Genomic DNA, 10,325 nt, shown 5'->3' with positions numbered 1-10,325 from the left:
AAAGAATTTTTTTTTTTTTTTTTTTGTATTTTCCAAATCCTCGTACTCTTGATGTGATTGATAAATCCAGAAAAAAAAAAAGAAACAGAAAAAGTTAGGAGAAGTTCAAGAACCGGTTTATTTGACGTGCGAAGGTGGTCCTCCATATACGTACCGGCCGGTTAAGTTAATTTGATCACGTTGAGTGAAGACGGGTAGAGATAGATTCATCTGCAATTTAGCAGAACCAAACCTAACCGCAATTACTCACTTCTGATCAATCGGAAAACTTTCCGATCCCAATTAACATGGCTTCAAACGGCGCATCTCCGGTCTCTCTCTTTTTGCTGTTTTGTTTTTCCGATTCACACTCTAAATTGACCCAAATTCTACGGTGAAACGAGCAGAGACATGTTGATGATGCGGAGAACAGCTTGGATAACGTCAAGCGGCAACTAGCATCTAGCTCCGGTCGGAACTTGCCACTTTTCAAGCGGTCTGAAACTGTAAGTTCGGTTTTGAGTGAGAATAATGATCAAAAGCCAGTTGGCTTTGGTGATTGGGTTTCTAGTTATCTGAAAAAAAAAAAAAGTTCTCTGCTTTCTCACCATATATAGCATCCTTTTGATTTCTTTTGATGACTTTCTTGTTTTATAGGGAAAATGGAGTACAAGTGAGTGTAATCATATCAGCTTATGGGGATGAGTATATTATATTTTTTTTATTTTATCTCGTCTACTTCCATGTTCAGGACAAGAAGAAATGAACCAGCTATCAAAGGAACTATTCTGTTTGACGAAAATAGCACAATCACTATCTCTCCTGTCAACTTCTAGTATGGGACTTGCTTCTTTCTTTTCTTTTTTTTAATGAATATATTAAACCTGTTTCTTTTTTTTTTTCCTCAGGGGGCTTCCCAAATATAATGGTTGCTGTATCTGTATCCTTTTTTCTAGTGTCTTTTTTTTTTTTTTTTTGACTAAAAGGAGATAAATTAATGTAAGAGTTTTGAGTTTTTTTTTCTTCAACATGAAGTTTAGATATTAGTACACCACAGAAGAAAGATTACTTTCTGTGTGCTGGAGACTCCCGGTGCCCCCAGAGCTTGGGTTACAACCTTACAGTAAGTCATCTCGTTTTTTATCTTTTGTCTTTGCTTACCATTCTCATCTAAGCCTTGTTTGGGCCTTGGAATATTCAGTGCGACGCAGCTAGTTCTAAAAGTACACAAAGAGGCTGTTGATTCTCTAAGCGGAAGTGGTTCTTCAACACTTGGTTCTGTTGCAGCTGCTAATGAAACGGCATTGGAATGTTCCAAAGAAATCCAAGCAGCGATGCAGGTCTCTCTGAGGAATGCATTGAATATATCTGCGATGAAACCCATCGACGGACCACTTGATGATTTGACTATAATGAAGGTAGCATACAGCATATCAACCACTGCACATGTTTACTTTATTGAGAGACACTTACATGTTACAGGAGACTCTTGCGTGTTAAAGATGAAGAGCTACAGAGTTTGGCGCGAGCACTTCGTTCTTGTGAATCAACGACAAAGGAGATAGCAGATAAGCTATCCGAGACGGCTGAAGCAGCTGTGGCGGCAGCATCTGCAGCTCATACAATGGATGAACAGAGGAAAATTGTCAGTATGGAGTTTGAGCGCTTGTCTAAAGACTCAGAGAGACAGCAAGAAGCAGCTAAATTGAAGGTAATTATGTATATGTATTGTTGTGTGTTGATTTGATTGTTGTATGACCCATGTAGCTAAAGGAATTGGAAGAGAAGACATATAGTCTGAGTAAGGAGAAAGATCAGTTGGTTAAGGAAAGAGACTCTGCTCTCCAAGAGGCACACATGTGGAGGTCTGAGCTTGCAAAAGCCAGGGAGCGTGTGGTCATACTTGAAGGAGCTGTTGTAAGAGCCGAAGAGAAAGCTAGGGTTGCAGAGGCAAGTGGTGAAGCAAAAGCAAAGGAAGCTTCTCAGAGAGAGGCAACTGCATGGACAGAGAAGCAAGAGCTTTTAGCTTATGTGAACATGTTGCAAACCCAGCTCCAGAGGTTATTAGCCTATTTGAATCTATCTCCCAATGAAACTCAAGTATATAGACTCATAATTCTCTTTTGTCTTTTGAATAAACAGACAGCAACTGGAGACGAAGCAAGTGTTTGAGGAGAAGACTGAATCTACCAATGGCGAAACACCTCTTCTTCCAATGACAAAAGAAACAGAAAAGGATGTGGATAAAGCATGTTTGAGTGTTTCAAGAACAGCCTCTATGCCGGGGGAGAATGTAGTTCATATGAGTGAAGATGAGGTGGTTGGAGAAAACAAATGGAATGATATTCAGGCAACAGAGGCAAGAGTTTCTGATGTAAGAGAAATATCTGAACGGGACAGAAGTAACAGCTTGGATATCACGGTAGTATCTCCTGAATCTGATGTTCCAAGGCAATGATCTGCCTCCGGAATCTTTTCATCATCAGCATTGATGAATAATTGGTACATTATTTATATACTCTTTTGATATTTTTCAAATGTTTGGAGAGGCAATTGTTCTAACAAACCAAAAAGAGTTTTCTTGTTTCTCAAGATTTGTCTATGTCTCATTTAACCTTAAGTTTGTGTCTGACAAACCAAAAAGAGCATAAAATACATTATTTGGGAGACTAATTTAGATTTTAAAACTCATTTCATATATTAATTCGAATTTGCTGATTTTTTTTTAGTTTCTCGAATTTCTTTTATATATCTGAAATCATCTGTTTATATATGTTTACAGGTTGGATCGGATACAGATACAGATTCAGATTTTTTTTGGTTCGGGTTCGGATCTCCGATTCTGATACAAGCCCTCATGCCTAGTTGTTTCTTTCATTATTCAACAACCTTTGATATTTTATAAAATAGAGTTTTTATTAGAACCAAAGACATTGACCTGAAAACAGACACCCACACAGTACACAAAGCCTCACACAAATCCCAAATCAACATGACAACAAGAAACAAACCACATCTCATAGTTTTTTTTCTTTCTAAACCGGCAATGCGTATTTCTCAGAAACTTCCTTCCAGGCAGCACGGTTACTAATCTTATCCCACCACGCGCTCACGTGCTTCCTATCTTTGATCATATAACCCTTCCCAATAGCACCCACGAGGTACTCAGTGAAGGGAAGGTGAGCCAAATCGGCTAGACTCACGAAATCTCCAGCCAAGTATTCGTTCTTTGAAAGCTGTGCGTCGTACACGTCAAGCACTTCACCAAGCTTCTCTTCACTCTCTTTTATAACTTTCTCATCAGCAGGAAAGCCCATGAGTGGTGCAAAGACAATGTTAAGCGTTAGTGCTAGTAGTGGTGGATGGTAGCTTGTTGCTTCCACGTCAAGCCATTGCTCTACTTGTCCTCTCTCTTCAATTGTCTTTCCTAACAAGTCAGGTCCTTGTGATCTGTATTTTTCTGCTATGTACCTCATGATGGCACGTGACTCTGCAAAGTATAGTGAAATTTCTTTAAACATTCACACAACACTGCACACATTCAACATTCACGAGCTAATCTCCTAATAACCTGTCAATCTACAGCGATCTAGTCAAAGGCCGGTCATGGGCTAGGCATAGCTAAATCAAACATTTGTATTGCCTCCCAAAATTTTAAAAACCTAATATGAATAGGTTTGTGACCTTTATATTTTGATTTTTTTATAGTAAAATCTATACTAAACTGTTTATAGTTTCCAAAATTTTAAGACCGGTTGATCATCAAGCTTCTCACAACCTCTTATAAGCTTGGTCTAATTCAAACTCCAGTAATATATATTCTTACTACATATGTATATATTCATAACTCAAGACCTCATTTCATAATTCAAGAACTCATTTCATTTCACTCGTGTGTTGATCAAGAGTATGATATCAAGAATCTGGAGAGAAAGGAGAAGAAATGTACCAAAGATTTTGTAGTCACCGTCAACGAGCACAGGGATCTTACCGAAAGGCTGCAATGATCAACAGAGAAGAACATATCAAGATCAATGCATATATTATAAAAAAAATATGATTGAAAGAGAGAGAGAGAGAGAGATGAGGAACCTGAATGGCCATATACTCAGGCTGCCTCTGCTCTCCTTTCATGAGATCGACATTGACAGTCTCGAACTCTACTCCCTTTTCCACCAACGTCACTACAGCTCTCTTGGAAGAAGCGAATAAAGGCGCATAGATTGTCAACACCATCTTTTCTTTCCTTTTCTTTCTTCTTCTTCCCTATCAGTTATAATATCACTCTCTCAGGACATGATCTTATAGGGAAACCGGTTAGCTGCGTTTGCGGTCGTATTGTAAACGCAGTCGCACTTGTTTAGTATTACCCTTAAAAAAACAAGTGTAACTTGTTTAGTAGTATCAGACTATTAGTGTACGACACTTGTTTAGTACTAAACTCGTCGGTGGCGGCTCTGAGTCACACGTCGTTTTTGACTTTTCACTAAGAAACTTTCAATACGTCCCATCATAATTTTGAATAAATGGTCTTTTATTTTTGTCTTTAGTGTTATTTACTTTATTTCAATGCAAAAGGACCACTTGTTTATTAGATTAAGACTGGTGGGGGAACATGAGTATAATCCCAGTTTATTCTAATAAGATGCGATATTGATTCTCATTTTTAGAACCATAATGCAATGAAATAATGATCTGAGACTAAACAAAGCCATTTCCTGGCAGGTTAAAATTAGGTTGGTGGGGGCAAGAAAGTATCAACAAAACGTGATGAAATGAGTCAAATTGTTTTGTTAATAATATTTTGGCAGACTATGTTACTTTAACCAAAATTATTAGATGGATAAAACAAAAGTTAGTGATTAAAGTGTATTCATAATAGAGTTTTTTTGTGTGCACTCATAATAAAGTTTATACTTAATAATAATGCTTTATGTTGATCAATGCACCAATAAAGCCTGATGAACCTACCAAAGTAAAGGTTCTCTGAACGTCGCTGGTTTTATTTATGTGGGGCAATGTGAGTGGCCTACTCGTCAAAACTCAAATGACTCAAACTGGTACAAAATGCTTACGCAATGTTCCAAACGGTTGCATTTACCACTACAGGTCAAATGGTCTTTTTTCTAGAACTAGAGGTAAATGTTTATGAGAGTGAGTTCTAGAAAGAAATACAATGTGGGTGCAAAGTAAGTTAAATGGAAGAGATCTTCAAGTGGTTGGCTAAATTATAATAATAATCCATCGCATTATCAAGGTGACAAAGACAACTAATCTATGATGGATAGTAAGAAAAAGCAATGGAACATTTATGTATTGTGTAATGGGAAGATTTGAGGGACATCAGACGTCAGAAGAAGTGTAATGTTCTGTACTACTATCAGCTATGAATACTGATCTCTAGGATACCGTGTTGTCGAATTTGAAGGCGATAATGCGATCATCAACAGTAATCTCAATAAGGACAACAATCTTAACCTTCAACATTACATCAACACTACTAGATATTGAAGATCTATGTTCAATACTGTTAAATTTACACTATTGAGGCAAATATCAGTTTTAGGATTTATATATTATTATGTGAATAATTAACTTTACAATCTTTAGACCCATGTAAATATAATATAAATATAGCAGCCTCAAAACCGATTTAGATTTACTTAGAATACATACTTGCAGGCATACTTACTAACTAGGAGCCTAAAAATGCTGTTATATCACTATCTCAGTGGAGTATGTTCTGCAGTTTTCCGTCCAATCTTCCTTCAACATCTACACTATCAAATGTTGGAGATCCATGTACAGTTCGGTTAAATTTATACATAGGAAGAGGTATCGTAACCAATGTGCAGATATACTAGCTAGCAGCCTAGGAATGATGTTATACTATTCCTTCAACATTTTGAAAACCTTTATAATGATCCTTGATGGAAGCGTGATAATTAAGTTCCTCTAATTAAAAGCCTCACTCAACCATACAAAGAGATCCGAAACAGAGTAGAGGTAACATAATATAAGGGAGGCATACATTTCCACACTATTATTAAACCTCACATAAACACACAAACAACAACAACAACAAAGAACATCATGTTCTTAAGCCGGGAATGAATACTTCTCAAGAGTCTCCTTCCACGCAGGACGGCTGCTAATACTGTCCCACCACGCGCTCACGTGCTTCCTATCTTTGATCATGTAAGCCTTCCCGATCGGACCGACCAAGTAATCAGTAAACGGGAGGTGAGCCAAGTCAGCCAAGCTCACGAAGTCACCGGCCAAGTACTTGCTCTTTGAGAGATGTGCCTCGTAGACATCGAGCACAGCTGAGAGTTTCTCTTCGCTCTCCTTGATCAGCTTCTCATCAGATGGGAATCCCATGACTGACGCGAACATTATGTGAAGTGTCAAGTTAAGTAGCGGTGGGTGGTAAGTGGTCGCCTCCACGTCTAGCCACTGCTCAACTTGTCCTCTTTCTTCCACGGTTTTCCCCAAAAGGTCAGGTCCCTGTGACCTGTACTTCTCAGCTACATACCTCATGACGGCACGTGACTCTGTCAAAATTAAAAAAAAAAAATCTATTTACATCACAGAAACATAAAAGAATAACAAGACACGAACACTTTGTTCAAAAAAAAAACACAAGACAAGAACACAGAACTATGTTTGATCTGTAAGAAAAGTGAGATGTGTTGTGGTTTTCTTGAAAGAAGGCGTACCGAAGATTTTGTAGTCGCCGTCGACAACAGCAGGGACGGTACCGAAAGGCTGCATGGGAAGAAACAAAGAAGCTGGTGAGAATCTTGAAAAAGGAAAAAAAAAAGAAACGGAGGGAGATCGAGGAAGGAAACCTGTAAGGCGAGATAAGCAGGCTGTTTGTGTTCTCCTTTCATGAGATCGACGGGGACGGTCTCGAAGGCGACGCCCTTCTCGATGAGCGTTACCAGAGCTCGCTTCGGTGAAGCAAAGTGAGGTCCGTACACCTTTAGCACCATCTTTCTGTTTCTCTCTCTTTCTCTCTGTTTATCTGTCTAAGCTTGCGGTCACAGTTGGCTTGTTTAAGTGATGAATTTTAAGGTGCTCACGACGCCGTTTTATAGAGAGAGAGGATGCTAGACGGGTGGGGAGAGAGATATTGCGACTCGTGGCGAAACGTGGCGTTGCGTTTCCGTTGCTTTCGCGGTGGAAAAAAGAATAAAAATAAATTGAAAAATCAAAAATAAAAAAGTTTTTTTTTTTTAACCTGGTTATCCCGACCCATAGAGAGATCCAGACTAATCCTCAAGAGAAGGTGCAGCTCAAGGATAGATTATCTCTCCGGGTATTCAAATGGGTCCTAAAGCATAGATTCATATCCGTGTTAGATGATCAGGATAATTGTGACTTAGTTTCGCGAAACAGGTGGATCGAACCTGAAACATGTTGGCGTCTCAGTCCCGTCTCCTTACCACTCGACCACAATCACCCGGTTAAAAAAAAATTATTATTATGTTTAATTTTTCTCTATAGAAATATTCAAAGATACCTTTTAAATCTATTTTATCACAAATATCACATAAAGCTCAAAATGATCAAAATATTATTTTTATCCAAAAGGTAAAAAACACGTATACCTTTATAATTAACTAACTTAAACTTTTAAGATTTAGATTTAAAGAAGATAGAATATAAGATTTTTAAAAATAATAATAATTTAGATTTTTAAAATATTTCAAAAAACATTTTTTTGGATTCATTTTTTTAAAAAACATAGGAAAAATTTTGAATTGGAAAAATTACGAAAATAAAATAAAATTACTATTTTATTATTTTCTATTTATTTATATTTATTCGTTTTAATTGTATGTTTTTGGTTAAAAAACATTTTTATGAAAACAAAATAAAAATAAAAATATTTATTTTATTATTTTATATTTATATATCTAATAGTAAAATGATATTTTAATTCTTTAATGAAATGGTTTTAGTTGGTTTTTTATTATATGTTTTTTGGTTAAAAAATCATATTTATGGTGTTTTGAGAGATTTGGCAATTTTCTATGTATGTATTTGATTATCTATATTTCAACATATTGTTTCTATACATTTTATATAATGACTCAGATATTCTACATCAACGGATTTGATTGGCCAGAAGTCCATATCTTTCATGTCAACCTAACCCATTTGTGGGTTCGAAACCCTTATGTAAGGTGGAGTTAGACAACTAATTATTTTTTGTTATTTCTATCTCATACATTAAATTAAACATATGTTCACAAAGGTCGAACAATGTGGATCCATTTGGTATTATACTATATAGTTTTGAAATAGAAGAAATACTATTTGCCGTTTATTCACATTAAAGGTTAAACCTATATAACAGTTGAATAAATTTTGTTGGTAGTGATTGTGCCCCAATGAAAATGGATGCGCCCCTGAATGTAAACAAAACTTAGATAAGAAAAACAACTAGTTGTATAGTTGATTATGTTTTTTTTTAAACCACAGTATAGTTGATTATGTATGATTTGTGTTTTAAAGGCAAAAGAAAAACAAAGGACGAAAGACAGAGAGGAGGAAACAAGGATGGGTGGTTTAAACTTTTAAGTAGGTAGGTGGAGCCAAAATAAAACGTGAGAGAATGAGCTCAACGGTTTTATTGAACCAGTGAACCACATGTCTCAATTGGTTTTTCTGGTAGGTGTTGTCTGACTTGACAAAATATTTGTAAGATCTCAAGTTTATGAATAAAAAATACTAAAATTTTAATAGCCATATGATTTACTCATTGTTAGATTTTATAATTAAACTTTATGTACATTGATATTCTTATAAGTTCAAAAGAAAACATTTCTGAATCTGCTATCTCAAATTAGCAAGGCGTATATGTAGTGATAGACTTTTAGAATTGTTAAAATTATTATTTTTTCAATATCTACTTCGCATTTAAAGTACGACAACTTTAAATTAAGATATATGAGGTTTAGTAGTTAACATAATTTTTTTTTTTTTTGAAATTATTAACAGTATTCTGCTTGAGAAAAAAATGTCCTTAATAGAATTATCACAAACTTGTATTTAAAAAGGTGTCTATCAAAAGAACTTTTTGTTAGGATTTAACCGGTTTATGAATGTAAATTAGATTGATCAACAAGACATGTAATTTAGTGATCAGTGTTTATGTTGTCTTTGTTTCGCCAGCCATATTATCCAGATAAATATGTTGTGTCTTTCCGTTTAATACCTTCAATTATTGATGTGTATTTCGGTTTAATTATAAAGATCAAATTCATATTAAAGTTATGAATTCCAATATTAAAAAGATACCATGATAAATCAGTTTTGATATAAGTCATTCGAATTCGGGTGTATATGTAACTCTCCTTTCTTACCTAATATTATTATTAGAAATATATATGATGAAGAGTTTTATGAAATATTTATGTAAAGACATATATGTATGATGATAGTTATTAAAAGTGTCTTTTAGTTGTATATGTTAGATAATATATAAGGGTCTTTTGGTTGTATATGTTAGATAATATATAAGGAGATATCCCATATAACGTGAGATATAAGACACTTTTCAGAAAATTCTATCACATAACAAATAGATATTTGCATAAGAATTTAGTTTTTTTTTTCTGTCAAAAGAAATCATCAAAGTAAAAGATTTTGATGAAATGATTCAATTTAAACATAATAAATGCATGGATCAAAGTTAGCAAATTTATTTCTGTATAAAATATTGTTAGGATTGAATTAAACTAAATTTAAATGGTCTTAAAATAGACTCATAATTAAAATCATTGGTATATTTTACAAGGGCTATTGATATATTGTGGTTTTATCTCATTTTAACAATCATTTCATCATATTTATGTTAGTTTAGATTGCGTTTAAGAGTATATATTGCATTTGCATATGCATTTGTGTGATTTCAGGTTACTGAGACTAAGGAGTTTGGAGCGGTTATATCGATTTTGGAGTAGATTAAACCATAAAAAGTTCAGAGAGCGGCTTGGATGAATATCTTAATAATATCTTTTTAAAGTTCATATTTGGTCAAAACATAGGAAAGTGATTTATTTTCCAATAGAAGTAGTCTCAAATAGATTGGGTATTTTAAGAGTTGTGGTCAAATTGGTTAACACATGTCAATTCTATTACAAAGAATGAATGACTGCATAGAGTTTCTTGTTAATGATGATTATATAGGGTGTTTAGTGGCTATTAGTACTTGAGAGTCACACATGGTTGATAGTAAATTAACCAATAGAGATTGATGTTAAGAACTTGATTAACATAAATGTTAGGATCATGGAAACAAGTTAGCTCGAATTAGTGATCCTAAACTTAAAGAT

At 34.9% G+C, this 10,325-nt stretch overlaps 2 protein-coding genes and 1 pseudogene across 2 annotated transcripts; 1 reads left to right on the top strand and 2 right to left on the bottom strand.

Annotated features, from left to right (window-relative positions):
- Positions 1–221: 221 nt before the first annotated feature.
- Positions 222–2,549, top strand: LOC106328485 (annotated as a pseudogene).
- Positions 2,550–2,876: 327 nt separating this feature from the next.
- Positions 2,877–4,335, bottom strand: LOC106328484 (glutathione S-transferase F10). Its single transcript, XM_013766931.1, has 3 exons — positions 4,072–4,335; positions 3,929–3,977; positions 2,877–3,469 (listed from the first exon to the last, which is right to left on the bottom strand). Exons 1-3 carry the CDS (start codon positions 4,213–4,215, stop codon positions 3,015–3,017), a joined length of 648 nt encoding a protein of 215 aa, XP_013622385.1. The 5' UTR covers positions 4,216–4,335; the 3' UTR covers positions 2,877–3,014.
- Positions 4,336–5,912: 1,577 nt separating this feature from the next.
- Positions 5,913–7,079, bottom strand: LOC106328226 (glutathione S-transferase F9-like). The gene is made up of 3 exons (XM_013766626.1): positions 6,831–7,079; positions 6,699–6,747; positions 5,913–6,533 (listed from the first exon to the last, which is right to left on the bottom strand). Exons 1-3 carry the CDS (start codon positions 6,972–6,974, stop codon positions 6,079–6,081), a joined length of 648 nt encoding a protein of 215 aa, XP_013622080.1. The 5' UTR covers positions 6,975–7,079; the 3' UTR covers positions 5,913–6,078.
- Positions 7,080–10,325: the final 3,246 nt, after the last annotated feature.

The sequence above is a fragment of the Brassica oleracea genome, chromosome C3, assembly GCF_000695525.1.
Source record: "Brassica oleracea var. oleracea cultivar TO1000 chromosome C3, BOL, whole genome shotgun sequence".
Lineage (NCBI taxonomy): Eukaryota > Viridiplantae > Streptophyta > Magnoliopsida > Brassicales > Brassicaceae > Brassica > Brassica oleracea.
Note: the sequence above shows the minus strand (reverse complement) of the source record. Positions and strands in the feature narration are given on the sequence as shown.

What these genes read in the sequence shown, in the direction of transcription:
- LOC106328226 (XM_013766626.1), bottom strand. Translation starts at nt 6,974, where the DNA reads ATGGTGCTAAAGGTGTACGGACCTCACTTTGCTTCACCGAAGCGAGCT. An exon ending in CTGCTTATCTCGCCTTACAG is followed by an intron (nt 6,748 to 6,830) that starts GTTTCCTTCCTC and finishes CTTCCCATGCAG; the next exon opens with CCTTTCGGTACCGTCCCTGC. An exon ending in CGGCGACTACAAAATCTTCG is followed by an intron (nt 6,534 to 6,698) that starts GTACGCCTTCTT and finishes TAATTTTGACAG; the next exon opens with AGTCACGTGCCGTCATGAGG.
- LOC106328484 (XM_013766931.1), bottom strand. Translation starts at nt 4,215, where the DNA reads ATGGTGTTGACAATCTATGCGCCTTTATTCGCTTCTTCCAAGAGAGCT. An exon ending in CTGAGTATATGGCCATTCAG is followed by an intron (nt 3,978 to 4,071) that starts GTTCCTCATCTC and finishes TGATCATTGCAG; the next exon opens with CCTTTCGGTAAGATCCCTGT. An exon ending in CGGTGACTACAAAATCTTTG is followed by an intron (nt 3,470 to 3,928) that starts GTACATTTCTTC and finishes TATACTTTGCAG; the next exon opens with AGTCACGTGCCATCATGAGG.